The sequence below is a fragment of the Equus quagga genome, chromosome 8, assembly GCF_021613505.1.
Source record: "Equus quagga isolate Etosha38 chromosome 8, UCLA_HA_Equagga_1.0, whole genome shotgun sequence".
Lineage (NCBI taxonomy): Eukaryota > Metazoa > Chordata > Mammalia > Perissodactyla > Equidae > Equus > Equus quagga.
This window is the reverse complement of record NC_060274.1, coordinates 107372437-107396336: the sequence shown is the minus strand read 5'-3', so window position 1 is coordinate 107396336 and position 23900 is coordinate 107372437. Positions and strand designations below refer to the sequence as shown.

The 23900-nt window shown below is 43.3% G+C and overlaps 1 protein-coding gene across 1 annotated transcript in view; it reads right to left on the bottom strand.

Moving 5' to 3' along the window:
- The window catches only part of SND1 (staphylococcal nuclease and tudor domain containing 1), a 402639-nt gene extending 381607 nt beyond the window's left edge, over positions 1–21032 (bottom strand). The window contains exon 1 of the mRNA XM_046669618.1: positions 20739–21032. Coding sequence (XP_046525574.1) covers positions 20739–20816 — 78 coding nt within the window. The 5' untranslated portion in view covers positions 20817–21032. The remainder of the gene's footprint in view (positions 1–20738) is intronic.
- Between the last annotated feature and the right edge of the window lie 2868 nt (positions 21033–23900).

Here is a 23900-nt window from a genome sequence, read left to right as displayed (position 1 = left end):
GGCGGCCCAGTGTTTTGTTGGTTCGAATCCTGGGTGCAGACATGGCACTGCTCATCAGACCACGCTGAGGCAGCATCCCACATGCCACAACTAGAAGGACCCACAACAAACAATATACAACTATGTACCGGGGGGCTTTGGGGAGAAAAAGGAAAAATAAAATCTTTAAAAAAAAAAAAAAATGTCCATTTATAAGTGCCAGCAGACCAGGTGTCATAAATTAAATCACTAAGCAAGGTAAAGCTTCCACAAAAGCTGGCTGCCCCAAATCAAGCCAATGCTTATTAACTACTACCATATGCAAGAGACTCAGAGTCCAATATTACAAAAGAACACCCAAAAACGAGACACAAAGGACTTCAGAATGGTAAAAAAGCAGAATTGGCAAACTACAGCCCACTGGCCAAATCCGCCCTACTGCCTGTTTCTGTACAACCCACAAGTTAAAAATGGTTTTTACATTTTTAAATGGTTGGGGAAAAAAAAATCCGAAGAAGGATATTATGTAATACATGAAAAAGAGCTTGAAATTCAAATTTCAGTGTCTGTATATAAAGTTTTATTGGAACACAGTCAAGCTTGTTCGCTTCCGTAAGTGTCTAGGGCCGCCTTCGCACCGGAACGGCAGAGTTGGGTAGTTGCGACAGAGACCGTATGGCCTGCAAAGCCTCAAATATTTACTACCTGGTCCTTTACAGAGTCAGTTTGCAAACCCCTGATATAAAACATGACAAGGGAGTGAGATGAAAACTAGTCTTATGGTAGTCTAAATAGCAAGTGCACAGCAAAAAAATTCTGGATTACCAGTTCAAGTTATACAAACTGCTCATTTTTATCATCAGAGAAGAACAGTTGTATATGGTAGTAAGAATTTAGTTTCAGGATCAAATCACTATCAGTGGGGACCTTTGCAAGTTACTCAATTGGCTCTATTAGCCTCAGTTTCCTCATCTATAAATAAGAATATCCATGAAAGTGGTTATGAAACTTAAAAGAGAATAAGGCACTTAGCATTGAGGCTGGCCCAAAGACCCCATAAATAATAGCAAATATTGTTATAAGAAATGGCTCAAAGTGTGGTCTGAAGTAAAGACTGAAAGACTATGTACGACAGAAAAAGATGGACATTTCCTCTCAAGGTATAAAATTAAAAATCAAAACCATGGAAGTTTTCCCACCACTGAATTCAGCGAGAAAGAATTAGATAATCTATAATCTAGTTTCCCTACTTTATCAGCTAAGATACTCACTCTCTAGGAAAGTGGATTTAAGTGCTTCTGTCAGAATCTCTGTCCTCAGAGGTAATGGTAATTAAGTATCAAATCTGAAGTCTGCACTGAACTTCATACTTGACAAAGTGTGTTGGCAAGCACAGCCTCAGATAACCATGAAATCTGAAATCAGGTAAGTCTTGAGTTTGACCACAAACTCAAGTGAAAATCATTCCAAACATTGTGATATTCTCTCATCTATGAACGAGGGTAATACTACTACCATCTTCCCTGGTTGTTACAATGAAGTGAGATGGAGATGCCTCACAGGCCCCGACACCTAGTAGGTACTTAAGAAACGTTAAGAGCACTTCGGTCTCTCTTGCCTTCCCTCCCTACTCTCGACCCCTCTTCATCCTCACAACGCTCTGAGGAAACAGGGCAGGCACTGTTACCTCATTTTACAGCTGAGGAAACTGTGGCACAGTTAGATGATGGCATCAGAGCTGGAACACAGGTTTTCCCAGTGCGCTTTCCAATAAACTCCAAAGACTAAATATACGATATGAGAACTAAACTCGTGACTTACATAAAAGAACACCAAGGCTGTAACTTAGGCCCTGCACAAATAAAGCCTCCCCATGAAAGAAGTGACTCAGTCTCCTGGGAGCCAGTACCAGGACGGTCCCCAGGATGACAGTCCCTGCAAAGCCATGTGCTTACTACTCAACACTGACCTCTGCTGTGGTCAAGGACCAGGAGATCACAACACAGTTACTCAGAAATAAGAGAGCTCTGAAACACTATATGATGGGCAAATGCGAAATATCATTTCAGAGAAATCCACTGCAGTCGTCAAAACAAAGTTTTTCAGGGGCCGGCCTAGTATTGTAGTGGTTAAGTTCACACGCTTCACTTCAGCAGCCCAGGGTTCGCCAGTTTGGATCCTGGGCGCAGACCTAGCACCACTCATCAAGCCATGCTGTAGCAGGCGTCCCACAAATAAAGGAGGAAGATGAGCATGGATATTAGCTCAGGGCCAGTCTTCCTCAGCAAAAAGAGAAGGATTGGCAGCAGATGTTAGCTCAGGGCTAATCTTCCTCAAAATAAATAAATAAATAAATAAATAAAATTTTCCAGAGCAAGCAACAGTCACACGTGAAAATTACCAAAGGAAGAAGAAAAATTAACTGACTCCAGAACATACAAAAGATTGTCACTCAAGATTATCACTACAGGACTTTGACCCCTCTACCAAAAGGTTGAGTCCAGTGCTCAGCTCTTAAATGTAAAGGAGAATTACTGCGGAGATCAGGACTTTCCATTGGAGATTTCACTGGCTTAAGTTTTAAGTGGTCCCCAGGGGTGGCCCCAAAGTATCCTAAGTACAAAGAAAGCTGCTGTGATGTGCCTTACAGAGGAAATATGTGTGAGGTAAGTTTCATTCAGGCATGAATTACGGTGCTGTTGATCTTAAGTTCAATGTTAATGAATCAACAGTATCTATTAAATAACTGTCTTTAAACAGAAGCACAGAGAACAAGGTTATATATCTATCACTCGATGAAAATGTGGTGACCAGAGGCTCACAGGAACCTAACCCTGTAATTCTCATAGAAGCAATGGTCCCGTATTCACCAATTCAGTGTTTGCAACTTTACAGAACAAAACTATCATGAACAATGACTGTATGTAATAAACACAGAGAGGACGATAAGGCAACTGGGGACTCTGAGTGAAGAGGACAAAGGAGTTATTTGTAACATTCTCGCAACTTTTCTGTAAGTTTGAAATTATTTCAAAATAAAGTTAAAAAGCTTTTTAAGGTGCTAAACTTATACTACAGGCGCTTTAGAGCCTCGATGACAACGCAAACAAATCATTAGAACTGGATCTCACTGGCGGTTTTCAAAGTTTGTCTCTCCCCACCTTATCGTTCCCCTCCCTCCCTAAGCACACGCAACTAAGAAAATGAACGTCAAACTATTATTGTGTTGGGAGGACCATATCTTTCAATGCGACCCATTCACTGCTTCAAGTTCTTCTTCCAAATGAAAAAAAATGCTGGATGCTTTCAAATCACAGAATTCAAAACTTCTCTGAGCACAGAGTTCAAAAGGGCTGTGGCCTCCAAAAAGGATCCCCACCAGATAACTGGCTGAGGAAGGAAGAGGGGATCTCCCTAAAACCTCCTTCCCACACTAGTTATCTGGTGGGAATTTGTTAAATTTACATACGTGATCTAATTAAGTTTTCTATTTAGAAAAGCCAGAAATCCCTTAATGTCTCAAAAGTCTTGAGAAACAGAACTGATTGAGAACGTTTTATAAGAGGCAAGAGTACCACAGATATTTTTGGTTTAAGTGAAGGCTTGTAATCTTGGTTGTAATCTCTTCACCCCTGGGAGTTGGCTTTATTATCAGAAAGGAATCAGGTTATCAAAAACAATGCCTGAGTCCCCCACTCTAATCTAGAAACAAAGAGAAAGATGTTTTGCAAAACGCAGAGAATTTCTCTATATTAATTTGCAAGACACTGGATCTTGAGTTTAGGATTTTATTTTCTTTTGTCCTTACTAAACCCTAAGACTTCCTCCTTCAGTCCCCCCACCTTTCACCTTCTCTACAATGCAGGCTGTCCGGGTCACAATGCAAGGACAGCCGTCCCCCATACCCATAGCTTCCCTTTCCCCGGTCTCCATTATCCATGGTCAACCACGGTCCAAAAATATTAAATGAAAAATTAAAGAAATAAACAATTCACAGGTTTTAAATTGTGCACCATTCTGAGCAACATGACGAAATCTCCAGTCATCCTGCTCTGTCCCACCCAGGACTTGAAATCATCTGTCTGTCCAGCAGACGAAGTTGTATACACTACCTGCCCGCCCATTAGTCACTTAGTAGCTGTCTTGGTTAACAGATCAAGTGTCACCTGTATTCAATTCACCCTTATTTTACTTAATGACCCCAAAGCACAAGAGTAGTGATGCTGGCAATTCAGGCATGCCAAAGAGAGGCCGTAAAGTGTTTCTTTTGAGTGAAAAGGTAAAAGTTCTCAATAAGTAAAGAAAAATATCGTATGCTGAGGTTGCTAAGATCTATGGTAACTTTTATTACAGTATACTGTTACAACTTTTATTTTATTATTAGTTATTGTTGTTAATCTCTTACTCTGCCTAATTTATATATTAAATTTTATCAAAGGTATGTATGTATGTATAGGAAAAAACATAATATATAGGGTTTGGTACTATCCGTGGTTTCAGGCATCCACTGGGGGTCCTGGACCATATCCCCCACGGATAAGAGGGGACTACTGTAGCATTTTCAGCCAACAGGTGGAGGGGACAGGAAGAATAAGAGTGTCTACTGCTAACCAGCTACAGTTTGAAAGCAGTGACCAGTTACATCACTGCCCCCACCATGGCTACAGACTGGGAGGAAAAACGACCCAGGCGAATACCATCATCTTTCAACTGAAACAAAAGAACAAAAAGGGGAGAAGGAGAAAGATGCACAGAAAGCCTCTAACAGAAATTACAGACCAGCAATCAGCTGAGAGCTTGTTAGAAATATAGACTCTCAGACCCAATCTGAACCTAGTGAATCAGAATCTGCATTTTAACAAGATCCTCAGGCGACAGGTATGCACAATAAAGTTATTAATTCCCCGCCTCTTTGTTCCCCACTCTGTCTGCCTGGCTCAGACACACGTTCTCCAGCAAATTCAGCTTAAATTGTTTCTCCAAAGGGGCCTTTCCAATCCCTAGACTAGGTCAGATCGCCCTGCTATATATGCTCTCTGACAACTCTCTGCTTCTTGCCAAGGAATTCACCACAACACTAAACTGTGTTAATTGGTTAGTATCAGTTTTCCTCTCTATGCTGCAAGCTACATAAGGGCAAGGACCATGCCTATCTTATTCACCATGGTGGCCCCAGAGCCCAGAACAAGACCAGAGAGAAAGTAAACATTCAGTAAGTATTTTTTGAATAAAGGAATGGCCCTACTATGTATCAAGCACAGTGCAAGACTCTGGAGAGAGGGGACAGAAACAATGAAGACACATCCTTGTCCTTAAGCAGCTCATAGCTTAGTGGATTTTTGCTGAAGCTAACAAGAACCAAGCTCTTAAGAGCATGTGCTGCACTCACAGCTGCTTTTCCTAATTCTCTGCCAAATGACAACAGGTAGCCCAAACGTGCTCCAAAGCCTTCCACCCACTCAGCAGGACCTACAGGCAAGCACGTCCTCGCCCAGTTCTCCCCTCATCTAGGATTCTCCATTCCCAGAGCTCAACACCTGTCCAGCCTCCTTCTCCCTCTGCCCCCTCTAATGCAACTCCACCTGTCTTCAGCATCATTTCATTCTCCCCTAGGAAGTTCATTTCTGGGAACATTTTCTTCAGCCCACTTCCCTCATCAGTCCTCTTATTATGAGATGTCGAATTTCCCTTGTTACCTCCTCCAAGAACATCTTACCTAACTCATTTCTAACCAGTCAAGTGATTATTTCCTGTGAGCTGTCAAGTCTATTCTCAACGGGAACCACTCAAATCTATATCCCAGACCACAATGGAGAATCTCCCAATTAACTGTTCAATATTCAATTGCCTTCCCACTTTTCTCAGCCACTTCCTATATGCCCCAAAGGGATACTCTGTGTCTGAGCAAATGCTATCATCTCTTCTGATTATATTCTCCATGATTCTTATATTTATTTTTGTTTAACAGACAAGAATCTCTCGGTAGATTTACATCCCAAAGCCCACATCCAAATACCAAGGTAACAAAAACAAATCTGAATGTCTAAACTGATAGCAGTGAGAGAGTAATACTTCCTTTTATCTTCAGGGAAGAAGTTCACAGAGAAATATAAGTGGATAAGCAAAGAACACACTGCAACAGGGAGGGAGGTGCTCAGTGGAGAAGGCACAAGCAAGCTTAGGGCTACATCAAACCAAGTCACAGCTATCTCGACAGGCTCCTAAGCCACGCCCCTCCCCAAGCAGATACCAGTTGGAGTACAACGTAGCCACTAAAAACATCAAATTCTAGACTGTATGACTTTGATGTAAAGGTCTATTCTAAGCATTGTCTGTGCACAAAGTATTACAGATGTGTTCTTGGCCTGTCATGAGAAGGGTTAACATTCCACGGACGGTGCCTTCTGAATATTTTCTGCATCCCAACCTGTAACAGTGTTTACCCAACAATGATGGACTGGAGCCTTCGTCCAAAGAGTTGGTTTGGGGACTACCAGAAATCTTAAAGCACTTTAAGAAGTCACTGATTGTTTTCTTAAACACTTCAAAATATACATTCCTAGGGTATCTGGCCTCAGCCTATTCTGTGGGTTTCAAATAACTGACGCAATTTTTTTGTTCACATACATTTTGTATACATGTTCCCTCTGTGCATCAGAGTTACTACATGAGGGCATATATGTGAGAGGAAGGTTGAAGATCTTATTTCTCTGAAACTTATGTTCTGGTATTGAAGGTATAGGAGGCAACTCTCCAAAGACATAGGTCTTCTGCTAAGGAAACCCAAAAGGAAGTGTTCCTGATGGCAAAAAGACTTCTCCTCTTCCCTTAAGGAGCAAATTGGAGGTGAAGCAGAGGTTGCCAAGGCAGCGTGGAGACGCCTGGGATTGCATTACAGGGGCTACTCAGTTAATGGAGTCTGCACATCCAGCCCCGATCCCCAAGCCCACCGCTTAATTCCGACTCTCTCCTCCTCCCCAACTCCAATGCTCACAGGACAAAGTACAGTCACAATTCTCAATTCAGGGAGGTGGAGAGAGCAGCTATGACTAGCCACCATGGCTATAGCTGTTGTCATCTCTTATTTCTCCTCCTCACAGCACTGCCATCACCACGTCCCTGAGCAAAAAGTACATCTGTACGAAATATCAAATCAGAGTCCAGTGATAAAAGGGGTGTAGACCAGACACAGCTAAATGAAAGTATATCAGAGATCCTGAAATATCCTAGAGAAATGAAGACTATTGCATTTACTTTTCCTTAGGTTTGCTTCCATAAAGCCATGGGCATTTTTTCTTAGAACTAACCTACAGCAAGAGGGATGCTAGGTTATTAGCATAATACTCAGTACTACTTAGAGTAAATCATCTCTAAAGAATATCTAATATATTTATTTTGGTTTATAGAACTTGAGGAAGTAATTCAACTTCTATGCTACCCATGAAAAGAATTAATTTTCCCATTTTATCGCCCAAACTTGTTTGGAAACTTTTCCTATGTGCAATGTTGATAGTCGATTTTAGATGTCAAAATAACGAAGTCCCAATCACAAATCTACCATAAACAGTTCAGAGTCCTTTATTGCTAAGTTAAGGTACCATCTCAGGATTCTCCTTATCACTAGAATCCTAGGGACACTTTGATCATGAAGGAATAGAAACAGAAGTCCCTAATCATCTAACACAGCTGGAGATCACAAGACAAGCAGTCACTCCTTCCCCACTCTACAGCTCCTCAAGAAGCCAAGCAGAGGGCTATGTGGCCACGATCTGGAACGTGCTTGTGATATCTTCACCATAGGTAGTGTCCAGAAGAGACCCCCTTTCTACTAAAAACAACCATAACACTCTGCTTGCCCTATGCTAAGTAATGTACAGCCCTGTGATTCCCCTCACAATTTTGTGGGGGGAGGGGGCACCCTCTCCAATGAATAACAAAATAAATGAACTTCTTTAATATATAAAGCATAAAAATATCAAATAAAAGTTTATGGGCAGCTCAGACTCGTAGGTATCTTTACAATTAGCCTTGTGCCATCACCCACTTTCAAACGTCAATTTTCTGAGTTCCCGTTCCTCAGATAATCTGAGTCCCAAGCTTATTATTCTCTCTACATCAGCTAATCAAAGAAACATATCTTCTTCTGACACGAGAGTGAGAGAGGTACTTTCATTAAGAGCACCCACACAGGACCTCTTAGGAATTCAATGGAAACCCATCAGTCCAGCTAGCAGCCCTACACGGCCTTGCTATGTAACAGAAAATTATTCCTCTAGAGCTAAAATGCAAGGACCGACACAGGGCAGGGCAGGCTTAACCAGGAGCTGCACCTGTGCCCCACAGAGAGCCTGCGGGAGGTCTCAGGAGATACTAAAGCTCTCACAGGAGAGGAGTTTAACAAGATAACTGGGCTTTTAAGTAATAGAGGCAGCCTCCCGGACTCTGGGCTGTGAAAGGGTTCACCTGCCAAGAGCAATAACACCAGCAATTACTGCACACAGAATAACAGATCTCAGCAGGATTCCAGGACCCAGGGACTCCAGAGTCTCCCTCTCCCTTACATGCAGAGGGAAGGAAAGGGAGGCAAAGAATGCACTACTTTTCATGAAGACCTGGAAGAGTCCTATTAGGTAAGCAGATAAATTTCACTTGGCATAATGAGTCACTGTTTTGGGCTGGTGCAAAAAAAAAAAATTCCCCTGGTATTAAAGGCTATAAAACAATGGAATTTCCCTCCTGGAATAGAATTCATTAGGTTTAAAAGTTCACTGGGGTCGGCCGGGTGGTACAGTGGTTAACTTCATGCACTCCACTTCAGCGGCCCAGGTTTGCAGGTTCGGATCCCCGGCATGGACGTAGCACCACTCGTCAAGCCACGCTGTCACGGCATCCCATATAAAAAATAGAAGAAGACTGGCACAGATGTTAGCTGAGTGACTATCTTCCTCAAGCAAAGAGGAAGACTGGAAACAAACGTTAGCTCAGGGCCAATCTTCCTCACACACAAAAAAAGTTTACTAACATCACATTAGTGTATTCTGGAGATGGAAACAAAAACTCAGAAGACTTATTTTTTGTTCCTTTCTCTACCACAAACTTCTAGGAACCCTTAGTCATTTTAGGCAAGTTGCCTTAACCTTGCATATTGAATCCAGACTGTTCACAGCTGCTTTCAAGAACATCTGTGTATTCCCACCTGTACTTACCCATTTCTCCTGCCTTTTATCTCATCCATTTTATTGCTTTGTCTGTCAAGACCTGTCACTTTCACCACCTCCCCAGAAAAGATTTTGAAAATAAACTGATCTGAAACTATCACAGCTCACTTTTCCAATTCACTCACTTCTCCAAGAAAACTATCAGTGTTTAAATTCACAAGTTCTCCTTTCCACCATAAAACAAAGCTACCTGACTCAAGTTAGCAGCAACAATTTAACGAGACTGACAACTAAAACCTCATCAGCCCACAGCTGTACCCAGAATCAAGCGCACAGCCTGGAGTCTCAGGCCGAGGCTACCTACTCTCCATAAAAGGCTATCTTCTCCACCAGGAGGCCCTCCTCCTTTCAGGCCATCCCAGCAACTAGACTTACAGAACCATCTCCCTTCTGTTGTACTGATCTCTGTGAACTGTGCACCCCCCACTCTTTCTCCCAGATTTGACTGCTCTTACTAAACCCACTAAGTGTACATTTTATCACTCAAATCAGGACACTCTGAGAGTGAAAAATGGGTGTTACTGAGAATTATGCCAAGACAACAGGTGTGAACCACAAAGCCCTGTCCTTACAAAGTGGCTGAAGCGAGGTAAGGGGCAGTTCCTTGCAAAGAACCAATTTATGCTGGTTCTACACATCGTTCTTCCCTGGGAGACTGCCGGTTTGGGGAGTTGGCAAGGAGGACCAGAAAACCCCCAAACAAATTTTTTTGTTTTACACTGTAAATGTAAAATGTTTTACATTGTAGTGAAGTTTGTTCTAAATATATCAACTTCGAGTTTTGATAAGTGTTGTTTCTCTGGTGGGGGGAGAGACACAGTGATAAGCATACTGGAGGAGGGAGATGAAACGCAGGCCTGTCCCAGAGTACCAGAGGCTAGAGGTTGTTGAGAGGAAATACAACTTTGCGTGTCGTACTTTTGCCTAACTAGCCACCTGTGCCACTGAACAACTACACTCACACCACAACTGCACCTTTCCACACATTACCTAAATCTGTTTAATCTTTCCTAATAGTTCAATGGATGATACCTCTGAAGCTCAGAAGAGTTACACATTTGCCAGTGCACATGTTTCTGCTATACCAGGGGTTCTCAGACTTTTAAATTTCACAGACCGTGGTTCCCCAACCCCCAAAATTTAGGGACTGACATGTTATCTACTTTTTATTTCCGCCCAGGACATTAAAGAAAACAAATGTTATCACATTACTTAAAAAGTAATGGATATTTTAGCAAAAGAAAAGGAGAAGAAATATAATCTCAAAACTAAAGCCAATCCTTTAAATTGAGCAACTTTAATATCACAAAACTTGCCAGATGTTCTTATTCCTCTCATTTTACCTCAGCCAGTCCCACTGTCATCCCCATCCAACTTGGGGATGGATATGGAAACTGCTGGACCACTAATATCAGCTAATAGTTACTGAACACCACATGTGCTAGACACAGTCCTGAGCGTTTTACACGCGTCCTATCATTTAATCAGCAACAACCTCATAAGGCAAGTACTGTTATTATGCCCGTTTACAGGCAAAGCTGGAACATGAAGGGGTAAAATTTCTTCCCCAAGGTTATATGGCTAGTCGTCAGTGAAGCCAATGAGCTGAACCACGGCCACCCCAGAAAATCAGTTCAATTCTTTCTCAAGACACAAGTTATGTCTCTGTTTCCCCAAGTGTGGGCTTGTTTTTTTTTTTTCAAAAAAAAAAACCTTGTTTTAGGTGGTTTACAAACACTATATGTGCCAGCATTTGATACTTACACATACATAAGAACTGTGCCCTTTTCAATTCTCTTTCAATTCTTCCTATTAAATGCAGAAGAAATTTCAGTTTGGTGGCAGGAAGCCTTTAGCACCTCTCCACCACTTGTTAAACTTCCTTCAGGGCCCTCTGCAAAACACAGCACCTAGCTAGAATTGAGTAACATTTTGTTTTCACTGTGGGTCTTTTTAAAGGTACTTTCTAGTTATGGCAAGTAATACTAGACTTCCATTTTTACTAGTGAAACTAAGTTTCCTTTTAAAATAATATTTCAATTTAAAAACAGCTGATTGTCCAAGAGATTTTCAAACTAAATAAAAGTAGAGGTAGTGCTCTGATCCACTAAAACCATGGTGGGGGTACACGCACCTGAAGCCTGGGGAACCTTGGGTAAACCATTACCAGGGCTGGGATCGGCACTTGACTGAAAGGCTGCGAAACTGACTCCCCTGGTTGGTCTCTCCACACAACTCTAAAACTGGCAGGGTTTCCCGACATGGGACCCGGCCCTGCCTACCACCACCCCTGCTCCACTCCCCTCTCCACCGTCTTATCCAATAAGAACAAGAAAAAAGAGGAGGAGCTATGTGCCAGCCTGTAGGAAAAAGTCACACTTCTCACACGACCTTGCCTCTCACCTCCTCATGTCACCTGTAGTTGCAGACTCCTTTAGTCATGGAGTTCTCTAGAACCCAGGGAAAGTGGATGAGGCTAAAGCTGAAAGAGCCCACTCTCCTTTAAATGTTAAGAACTTAAAACACCTGGGGGCTTCAAACAATTAAAAAGTAGTGATTTAATGATCCCCAGGTACCAGGCCCTGCCCTCCACTGAACAGTCAAAGTGGTTTTCAAGGATACTCTGACTAGGGAAATAAGACCACTCAACATGAAATGATTAATGAGATGCTAAGCACTATTTTGCCCTAAATTTTATCCAAGATAGTACTTGTAAGAAATAAACAAGTGAAATATAAGTAAAGCCCCCTACAACCACCAAAAACATTAAGTGATATTAAAAGGTACCAGTGCTTGCACTTCTAGGAATTTCTCTTACGGAAATGCCAAAACAAGAACACAAAGATGTATAAAAGAATGTTCAGTCAGTGGAGCCGTGTATACAATCATGAAAAACCAAAAACACGCATCAACGGGAAAAAATGCATAGGGAAATACACCCAAACTATGGAACACTCCTCAACCACCAAAGAATGAGGCAGATCTACAATTATGACACAGAAAGACGGTCATGACAATTAATTAAAAAAAGAAAGTTGAAGGACACACATATTACGACCACATTTCTGTTTCTTAGAAAATAAATAAAGGGGGGAGGGTACATATACCTGCATGACAAAAGTTTGGAAGCACGTTTACCTAGGGGAATGAGAGTGAATGGTGAAAACAGACGGACAGAGATTTTCGTATTTAACTTTACATACTTCTATACTGTTTGAAGTATGTATTCCTGTGAACAAGAATTCAGTCCAAAATTTAAATATCAATAATTACTAAATCACTAATACTGGATGGCACCATCTGAGCATTTTGAAGGACTTCAGGGATGAACTAGAAAACTATTGGTCAAAATGAGGAAAGGTCACCAAGGCAACTGCAAATGTGACCCTTAATCATAAGGACTTCAAACACTTGAGAATTATAAGAAAATTTTATTTCCATATTAGACAAGCTAGTGGAATAAAAAGTAAAGACTAGGACCATCAAAGAGGTATTTTGGGTTTTACTATTGTTAAGTATGGGGCTTATAAACAAGAAACTGGATAGATAAAGACAAACCAAAAGGCCCAAGCGTGTGGCTCCTAAGGATTACAAGAGCAGAAAGAAAGAAGCAAAGAATCTTCATGTTTACAGATGACACTAAAGACTTCCACAGTAATAATGTGCCAAGTTATTGGTGCCAAATTATAGGAAGATCTTGGGAATCTATGCGAATAGAAGAAAAAGTGGCAGATGAGTGTTAAAATGAGCATATGGCCTAAATCAGGCATATAAAACAACTTCTCAGCTGTCATTTATGACCCAGGAATAGGATCTCACAGTCACTGTAAATGGACCCCTGAGGACGTCAACCCAATACTGAGCTACAGATTAAAAGCAATGCAGTGTCCTGGGAGCCGTCAAGACAAGTGCTAAAAAGAGAAAGAGAGAGAGAGAAACCACTATCCTCTCCTCATGAAATTCTGATGCACCCGCCTCAACAAACATATACTTCTCCTGTCATTTGTGTCCTGCCCCTTCAACGACATACGGTACAGAAGTTAAACAAGATCAGAGGGTCTCAAATGCCAGCCCCTGGATCAATCCCAAACTGACTCTTTCAGAATCACCTAGGAGTGGCTTTTTAAAAATACAGATACCCAGGCGACACAGAGAGATTCTAATTCAGTGCCTCTGGAAGTCCTTCTAGGTGGTCCCCGATGCAAGGACCTGTTTAGGAAATCACTGGGCTCCTTCTCTCTCTAAATCTACTCCCGGAGAGGATTTAAGAAAGCCTACAATAAAAAATAAACTCAAAAGAAAAGAAACCATGTGAGGAACTACCAAGAACAGATTAAGATGATTCCTATACTTGCACATTAAGTGGAAGTGGGAAAGATTTGCAAAAGACAATTAGAATGATCTAAAGGAAGAGGTTCTGGCCTCAAAGTGTGAAAAGCAGAGCTCAGAACCCTTTCAAGCCCCACACTCCCACCAGACTCCCCGAATCAAGAGCAAGGTCAGAATAAACTCTACCCACGAGCTAGAGGTTCCCCGAGTGCCCTCCTCATCCCCACCCTTCTCAAGTCAAGACCTGCTGCCCCAGAAGAATGTCAGCCTGCGTTCAGAAGTAGAGGTGAGACTTGTAAATAAAATTCACCAGTACCATGTTCTTCTGGGTCCCAAGCAAACAATCCCACTAGTCTATCCGGATACCGCTACTGAAGCCAAGAACCTCACTGGCTCACTTCTATCCACCCTCCATCCACTCCACTATCTGCTCACTTAGTCTAATTCACATTCTAACTCCCTGGTCTCCCACATTAGAAAACCATACTTCAACTAATCCACCTTCTCAAAAAAAAAAAAAAAAAAAAAAAAAACAAGGCAATGGGACAAACTTGTTTCATGAAGGATAAGTAGCAATTCAAAGTGAAGCCTACCATAAGGTATGAGATTTCTCAGCTTTGCTTCATACCTAAAAGACATGTAATATAAGTTCCTTATAAAATCGCAGCCTTTTGGGACTGCGAGGAGCTTAGAGACAATGAGCCTGCTTCATTCAAGAGATGAGGAAAGAGTCTGAGAGGTGGAATATCTTACCCCACATCACCCAGATGGAGAACAGCCACATCTAGGCTAGAAATTTATCCCCCGAATCCTAGGCCAAAGATCCCTCTTCTCTGCCAGGTTGTTTCCCAGACACAATGTTAATACATTAGATTTATTAACTTTAAGCACAGATTCCCCAAATCTCAATTCCTCCTATTACACATAGGTTGGTGTTATAAGACCACCCCAAGAAGACTACTTCCCACATATAGAGAACTTAAAGCACCTCAAAATGTGGTAAGACGGAGAGAGAGGAGATGGTGCCTTAAGTCACTAGTCATAAGCATACAATGGAGAAAATGTGCCAAGCCCAGTTTATATTGGAGATTGAACATCTCAAAAACGACATCTGAAAATGTCACCTAAATTTTCATTAGGTTTATTTTCCCTGTAAGTTGCTTAACTTTCTAATTTTTAAAAGATGCCAAGAGAAACCACTGTTCTCCTTTTCCCTAAACATTAGAGCTAAGTGAGGAAAACAACATTAATTTATCATATTGAGTCTCACAGAAAATAAGTGAAGTCCCACAACACTCCATCTGCATCAAATGTTCACAACCTGCGATTCTGCATCAATTTCTGCTGTAAAAACAAAAAACATATGTCAGTCTCCCAAGAGAGGAAGTAGCAACAGAAACTGGGTGTGTACCCATCTCCCAACAAGAAATAAAGAGGAAAAGCTACATAAGCCCAGTGAGAGCTGAATCCCTTTACTTTACCACTTTATCAGGGCCTTGTCCCTGATAAGGCAAGGAATTTCCTACAGGATTTAGCTATACTACTCCTTGGAGAAACGAAATAAAATAAATCCAAAGACCAGATTCCCAAAGATACTACGGCACCCCCTGCTAGAGCCGCACCTGTCAGCTGGATAGGTAGCCCACACTGGTGAGTGAGTGCACAACAGGCCTTAGAACCTTCTGACCTGGATTCAAAAACCTGGCTTACAAATGGAACTAAAATTTTCACTTATTTCCCAAATTTCACTCTCCAAGTAAACCAGGGCACAGACTCACCAAATCATTTGCCCACTTATTACTAGACCTGATCACCACCCAGCCTCAGAAGCCTCCACTCATGTTAATAAGCCACCCTGCGTATGAGCTAGTTCCTTCCTGACTGCTAGTTTGAGCTCTGAAGCATGCTAGTTTGTTTCCCACCATCACTGCTGGCTAAAGCTTACTAGGTTAAAAGTGTTGCTAGGGGGCCAGCCCAATGGTGTAGCAGTTAAGTTCGCACGCTCCACTTCGGTGGCCTGGGGTTCGCTGGTCTGGATCCTGGGTGTGGACCTACACACTGCTCATCAAGCCATGCTGTGGGGGCATCTCACATAGAAGAACTAGAATGACTTACAACTAGGATATACAACTAGGTACTGGGGGCTTTGGGGAGAAAAAAGAGGGGAAAAAACATGTTGCCAGGGATCAGAGCAGCAGTAAATTCCATGCGGTAATAAAATGCTAACAGAAGTATTAACACTAACACATTCTAGATGCTATTTAACTCTCATTGAGCCTGCTCTTGGCATTTAACCTTTCATCCAGGTCCCCTCCATTGGGAGGTAGTCACTTTGGGAATAAACAGATAGGAATAAACAGATGGGCTGATAGGAAGTCAAAAAAACCTTAGTCTTGGCCCTGTAAGAAACATGAATATGACAGAGAGCAAGTATTTTTTTATCAGTCTCCCAGTGTTTATATCTATTCAGTGGACTTAATGTCAACTATTGATCTACCAGGGTACCAGAACAACCACCACCTCCACTGCCTGTCTGCCTTTTATCACCATAAAACATATATACTAATAGCCCAGGTTAAACCCATAGCATTTATAGGGAACACTGAACTTGAAGAAACTGAAGAGCTACAATAAAAACACTGAAAATAAACATCAGTGGAGACCCTACGGCCTTTGCACTTGCTGTTCCCTCTGCCAGGAACACACTTCCCCTCTGGTTGGTTCTTTGATGTCCATTAGATCTCAGCACAAATACTCAGAGAAGCCTTTCCTAAACACCCTATCTAAAGGCGCCACCCCTTCCCTTACTCCCAACCACTCTGTCCCATTCCTCTACCTGAAATCACTCTTATATTACCATGCTTATTTCCTGTTTAGATGTTTACTGTCTGTCTCCTCCATGAATCATAAGGGCAAGAATCTGATCTACTTTTTTACCACTGTTTCTCCAATATCCAGACAAAGTTTAACACAGTAGATGATCAATACAATTTGTTAAGAAAGAAAGGAAATACGATTGCTCACCATTCTATAACATTAGTTAGCACAGGGCAGAAGCCACTTAGCATGGCTAGAGCCAGATGGCTGCTTCCGTTTCATACAGGAAAAATTACAGGAAGCCTTTAGGCTATAGTAAAAACTTAGTGCTCCTCTACTTATAACCTTGATGGAAAGCTACCATGCTCACCTTTTAGGAAGTGGGCAATTTGAAGACTAGAGGAAAAAGCCTTCCATCCTATTTTTTCGCAAACGGCCCTACTAAAATATTGTTGTTCAGCTGCCTTGTCCCTTTGACTAGTAGAATATGCATACTTTAAGCAGCTAAAGAAAGGTGCTTTTCTTTCACAGTCTGCATGAGCTAAGTTCACAGAGGAAGGAGCAGCTCAACAGACTACTACTCTGTCGCCACTACACTCTGGAAAGGCACATACTTCATACTTGTTAGTTCAGAAAGCTAAGAAACGCTTAGCTATAATGATCTAAATTACAGGTAGCATTTCCTACAAGCTGTACATGGGAGAAAGTTCTCCTAAGCTACTCACCAGGCAGTCTACACCCCACTTTACAACAACCTGGCAACACAATTACCGTCAAAGGAGGAAATTATGGCCATTTCTTCCTTTTAGGTGCCTCTCCGCCTTAGTCACCTAGTGAGAATCATGGTTCTGAGCATAAAACCAAAGACTGGCAGAAGGATTCCTTCCCCTTTAGGCAATGAAATGGGGTAGGGTGAAATGGAAACTGGGATTTGGCATTGTCCTCCCTTGGCCTTCCACACCACAAGCAGGACAAAATATGCTGCTTCCATGGCTGCCTCTGATAAGCACAGAAGAGTCAAGAACTGTGGCAGATTCATTCTGCTGTTGTGAAAGAAGCCTGTGTGCCCCTGCTTAAAAAGACATGCAAACATACTGAGTTCGAGGGGAAAGCTGGAGTGAAAAGACATAGAAAAGGGCTCTCTCCCCAAAGCAGAAAGTAAATCAGATCAGTAAAGCCAGAGAAAATAGCCATCTCTAAGTAGCTGCTAAGTGGGGTGACTGAAGTTTATACTAAGTACCTCAAGACTTCTCCCAACCTCCTCTATTTAACATATGCTGACAATATTCTGTTGCAGCTAACGGAAGTCTGGCAAATTATTCAAAGAAACCTGGAGTTAGAATCCTTGAGGGTTGTGAGAAAATAATATCTGATTTGACAGAGACATTTTCTTTTCCAGGTTATATTTTGTCTGCCCACACACTTGCCTGTCTCATCCCAACTCAGAAAATATAAATCCACCTTCGGTTTTTCCACCAATCTCACTGCCTTTTCAGTAAGAGAACAGCTCCAAAATGCTTGTGTCAACTTACTGCCCACTTCCTCTTAAACACATTCCAGAACCAACTCTGTCCCTTTGCTCCCACTCTCATTAGCAGACACAGCCTCTACCATCACCATCATTTTAAAAAACTAGTCAAACTCAAAGATTTACAACTTGATTCACAAGTTCTTTCTTCTTCAACCTTAAAAAAGTAATAAGGACTTACTACGATTGCAAGGTAGGGACCAGAAGAAACTAGCACCTTCCATGGCCCTATAACCCATTCTTTTTGCCAAAAAAGAGGAAGGGCTACTCCCTTCACTGCAGCACACCTCAACCCTAGACCGTTTTAGACCTTCAGCTCAGCCTGAGTCCAGACAAATCTGGAGGGCTCACCCAGAAAAGACACCTCTGGTTATTCAGTGTTCCCATTTCTGCCCCTCTCTCAAAAGGCAGAAAAGCAGTGACTTACTGTTTTCCTATTCATCAAACAATTTCCTTGTCACTTTCCTCTGTCATAGAGCTTCATTCTCCTTTGCAGAGTTCTTACGAATAGTTCCTAGTACCACTGGAAACAATTACTCTCCAGGAAAACACAACTTTGCTTAGCAGAAGAGCTTCACACAGAGCAATTTGCCAGAGGTCGATTTTTCATTCCAGACAAGGCTTCTAAGCTTGACACAAATCTGCCTGCAGTTCACCAGGCCTCCCTCCCCTAATCCCTGCCTGGAACTCACCCACCCTCTCCCAGCAGTTTGGTCACAGGAAAACAGCAGAAGCTACTCAATCACTGAATTTTAAAAGCCTCCTCCCAGACTTGAAGGTGTCTTCCACACCACACGCTTATGCACATAAACAACCGTAAGCACTAAATGAAATCACTTACCACAATAGCAGCTCCAGGACAAGATAAGGAGTAACATCTAATCTCTCCTCAACTCAATTACAGTCAGCTTCACTTTCCTGCAATTTTGCAGCCATGCATCACGGGCCCCACCCTCCACATTATAAACTCATGCCCTGGAGTCAGAGGCACACAGGCCTGGGTTCAAGTTCCAGCTCTGCCTCTTATTACCAACAAAAAGTGCCTGTCCTCAGGTAAACTTTATTCTTTCTAAACCTCAGTTTACACAACTGTAAAATGTAGCCAATAATCTTATCCCTTGTCAGGTATTATAAACGAGATAATATAAACAGAATACTCAGCATAAGATATGACCCTTAAGAAACAAGTGATTGTTGATATTCAGTATCCATGGGGGTAATCTGTGGGCAGGCATGGTCACCTCACAGAATCCAGATGCCCTGGAAGCCTCCAACATTGGTACAAGCAAAAATATGCTGAGCCTCATTCCACTCCTACCCCACAAACAAGAGGAGACTTTAAAAAAAGTTTAAGCCTTAGCAAAGGGAAAAACTCAAAAAGATCCACTCAGGCAACCCCACCATCAGACCACCAAGCGATGCTTTGTTCCTATGATAAACGCAAAGATCAGTGCAAATGAAAAAGCTAATGAAAGAGGAGCCACTTCAGGATAATCCTCTCATGGGTCAGGTCAATATTTCAAAGGGGAAAATATGCGGACCTTGGAAATTCCCTTCTCATTCAGTTTCTGATAAATTCTGAAGTTCCTTTTATGTATAAATAAAGGGGGAAAGTAATATTGAAAACCCTAAGAATCTCAGCTGGCAGCAGAATATTACCTGAGAAATGAATACATGAGAATTAGGGAGGAAAAGAAAAATCGTGAAATCTAATTCACACACACACAAGCTGAAGAACATTTTAATCCTGTGAAAGACAATGAGCCAAGAAAACAGATACTTTTAACACTTTTTACAATTGCAAAAATATGTGGAGCTTTGAGAGTGTCATAAAGGATATTTGCTGTTCTAGATGGAAAAGTCAGAATTGCAGTCTAAAATGAAACCTAGCAGTCTGTGGTCACCACAACCAGAAAACCTGGTAACAAACAAGAAATCTCAGGTTCCCAAGATTTGGGAGGGTTAGGGGGACAACAGACGGGATAAAGAGAGTGTACACTACAAAAGTATCATGGAGCTGGGGATAAATGTATTTAAATGAACTCTGCAGGGTTTTAAATAAAAAATGTAAGAATGTAGGGAGTGAGGGGATATAAAACCAGGCAGAATCTACAGTGTTAGAGCCGGGGACTGGGACTCAGAACACTTGAGCTCTGGCCCTGGCTCCAAACCAAACCACCACGTGACCTTAGGCAAGTCACTTGCCGGCTTCAAACCAGCAGTCTTCTTATCTGTAAGGGGTGGGGGAACAATAATGATCGCTAACATTCCTACCGGCCTAACATTTTAAGAGTCAAAAGGAAAGAAAGCACAAATATCAGGAGCCCTCAGAACTACAGACCTGAGACAAGAGGTAGAGGGAAAAAGACGGGAAATGAGGGCCAGAAAGTGAGAAAACTTGGAGTAAGTAACTCAGCGTCGGTGGAAACAGAAAAGCTTCAAGATGGCCAAGTACTCCTAGAGTTCCAGGGAAGAGCCGGCGTTAGGATCTCAAAAAACTGCAAAGTGCTCAGCAGATGTCAAAATGGACAGAAGGACGGGGGATGGGAGGACAGATATTAACGAGTTATCTCCGTTAATCAATCAGTAATCGATCTATCCTGATAAACAGCCAGGAGATCTGAGTGCCGCGACCACGGAAATCACTGTGACCCGATGCCAAGGTGTCCCGGAGGCAAAGTACCATCGGGAGTCCGTGTCGTGTTCCGTCTAGAGAACGGATTCCGAGAATGGGTGAAAAGTGAGGAAGGGGGCAGAGGAAAGGGGATCTGGGAGACCATGCAGGTTGGCGGGAGAGGAAGAGGAGCCAGCGCCAGACTCCCGCCCAGGGGCGGGCAGTGGGGTCACGTTCAGGGCCCCGCTCTCACCATCTTGACGATGCCCCGCTGCACGGTGGGCACCGCGGGTCCCCCGGAGGAGCCGCCGCTCTGCGCGGAGGAGGCCATGTGTAGAGACGGAAAGGCAGCGAGTAAGGCGGAGACCGGCTTAAAGATGTCAATGTGGTGTCGGTGTTGGTGAGAGGCCGCCGCGGCGAGCAGCAGGCGGGCGACCGGCTGCAGGCGATGGACGGGACGGACGCGCCGTGCGCTCACAGAAGCAGCAGCGGGACTGGGAGCAAAAGAGGAGACGCGATCTCCGCCGCCGCCACACGTTCTACTCGCCGCGCAAGCGTGCCAGAACGCCACCGCCCTCCGGCCAATTAGCGCCCAGAGCCCGCCGGACCTCAAGCCAATAGGCACCCTGCTCGCGGAGCTCCGCCCCTTGGTCCCAAAACGGGTGGCGAACTCCAGGAAGCGCTGAAAGAGCTGATTTGCGGTGACAGGCTAAGTATGGGGCGGGACTTCCGGGGCAGCCGTAGCAGGTAGTGTCGGGAGCTGTAGTGGGAAGGAAAGGACACGTCAGCATCTGGCTGCGGGGCGCAGGGGGCCATGGGAGCCCCGGGGGGCGGGGCCAGCCTCGCCATCCGGCCTGGCCCCGCCCATCGCGCCCCGCCCTGTGGGCCGCGGGAGTGCCCACGTGGACCCCAGTTCCAGGAGGGCTTGCCCAGATTGGGAACGCACAGTCAACGAGGCCAAGACCCGGAGAGATCTCAGTACTGGCTGCACACCGACTTCCGACATTTTACCTCAGATAGAAGTGTGTGGAGAACTTGGAAAAGTCTGAACGTCGTGAAACCTCCTACCGATCTTAGCCTTGACCCGGAACGCCGCCGCGCGCCCTCGCTGCCTATTTGTGTTGCCAGTGTGTACCGCTTGGAAGGCGCTCGATTAATGTTTATTGGTGGAAGGAATAAATCTGTTGTAGGGGGTGATGTGCAGGACAAGGAGAGAATGACCTTCTTTTTTGAGCTCTTCCCAGCTGCGCCAGGGAGGTTGGGGACAGTCTTGCTATATATCTGCTCCTGGCCCGGGAGGAAGCAGCCCATTGACCAAGTGTGAAAAGCCTCCAACCGCCGGATCCCATCCCTTCACTTAGCAGTAGTCTCTTTTGAATAAAGAGATGGGAGGCAGGAGGTCTCAGAGCAAGGGCGTACAAATGTTTAAGTCAATGAGTAGAGACAACTAATATTCGTCGAGTGCCCACGATGTGGAGCCAAGGACACATCTTGCTTTTATGCCATTTAATCTTAATCTTAAAACTTGGTTCTACACTGAGGGCACCATTTCACCGGTAGCTCTTTTGAGAAGAGGTTGCTTATTCTCTCACACTTCACATATCCCAGGGTCACGTTTTGGGATCAACACCTCCCTAGATCCCTAGTGCCCCTTCCATACCTTAATTTGTCACTCTCTTCAAAAATAAAAATCTTACGGAGGCTCATTCCGCCTGATTATACCACTCTTCCTCTCATTGAGATGGTTGTCTTCTCTGTCTGTCAACTGCCACCTGTCATTCGTTGAAACTGACCCCTAGTGTACACTCTTCTCCACCCAATAATCCTGAATGACTTCAACATTTATGAGCCTGACTGATTGAATACCCTCACCGCTCAGCTCCTTGACCTCATCTTCGGTGAACTTGACCTCTGCACCACTTTACCCACCCTCTTCAGGACAGATGAAGCATGCCAACTGCTCCATGGCTGAAACTGTAAACTCAACACACCTCATTCTCCGGTCAAAATCTCTTAAAAGGAATAACCCTCTCACTCAGTTACTTCTCTCATACCTTGTGTTAGTTATCTATTGCTGCATAATGGTCTACCCCAACACTTAAGTATGAAAGCAATGAGCGCTTGCTATCTCAGTTTCTGTCAGGAATCAGGCATGGCTTAGCTGAGTGCCTTTGCCTCAAGGTCTCTCACAAGGCTGCAATCAAGGTGTCAATAGGAACTGTATTCTCATCTGAAGTTCCCTTATCTGACTATGGGAGGATCTGCTTCCAAGCTCACTGATGTAGTTGGCAGGATTTAGTTCCTCAGGAGTGTTGGACTGAGGGCCTCAGTTTCTTGTTCCTTGCTACGTGGATCTCTCCATAGGGCAGCTCACAACCATGGTAGCTGGTTTCCATCAGAGCAAGAAAGTGAGAGAGCAAGAGAGGACAAGCAAGCCAGAGTCTTTTTGAACCTAATCTCAGAAGTAACATCCCATCACTTCTGCCATATTCTATTCATTAGAAGAGCCACTGGTTTCAGCCCACATTCAAGGGGAGAGGATTACACAAGGGCATAAATCATCAGGACGAGGTAGGCTCATTGGGGATCATCTCAGAGGCTGCCTATCACACACTGTTCTTTAACTTTAAGTAGAATTCAAAGTCCCTGAACCTCTGTATCCTCTTTTTATCAGCTTCCTTCTGTTTTCTCCTGGATCCTCGGTTAGACTCCATTTTTTCCCTCTCCTACCAGTATCCTCGTCTCTAATCCCATTGTCTTCCATTGGACTCGCCTGTCAAAACTCCAACTCTAGATCTCTCTGCCTTCTCTAAACCTACCACTTTGCTAGAGAAAACATTAAAACGTGCAGGTTGGTGCCACAGTGAATTCATGGGCCCTCACATATTACCTGGAATTTCTTCTGTTTCCACAGTCACTTTGGTCTCCAACTTCATTGGGTCTGGTTTTTGTTATTGTTGTTGTTTAATTAAGACTTTATTTTTTTAGAGCAGTTTTAGGTTCACTGCAATATTGAGGGGAAGGTAAAGAGACTTCCCGTATACTCCCTGCCCATACACATGCATGGCCTCCCCCGTTATCAACATTCGCCACCAAAGTGGTACATTTCTTGCAGTTGATGAACCTACATTGACACATCATAATTACCCAAAGCCCATAGTTTACATTAAGATTCACTCTTAGTACTCTCGCAACTCAACAACAAAACATCAAACAACCCAATCAAAAAATGGGCTGGAGACATGAACAGACATTTCTCCAAAGAATATACTGATGGCCAATAGGCACATGAAAAGATGCTCATCATCGCTGATCATCAGGGAAATGCAAATCAAAACTACACTAAGATATCACCTTACACCCGTTAGAATAACAAAAATATCTAAAACTAATAGCAACAAATGTTGGAGAGGTT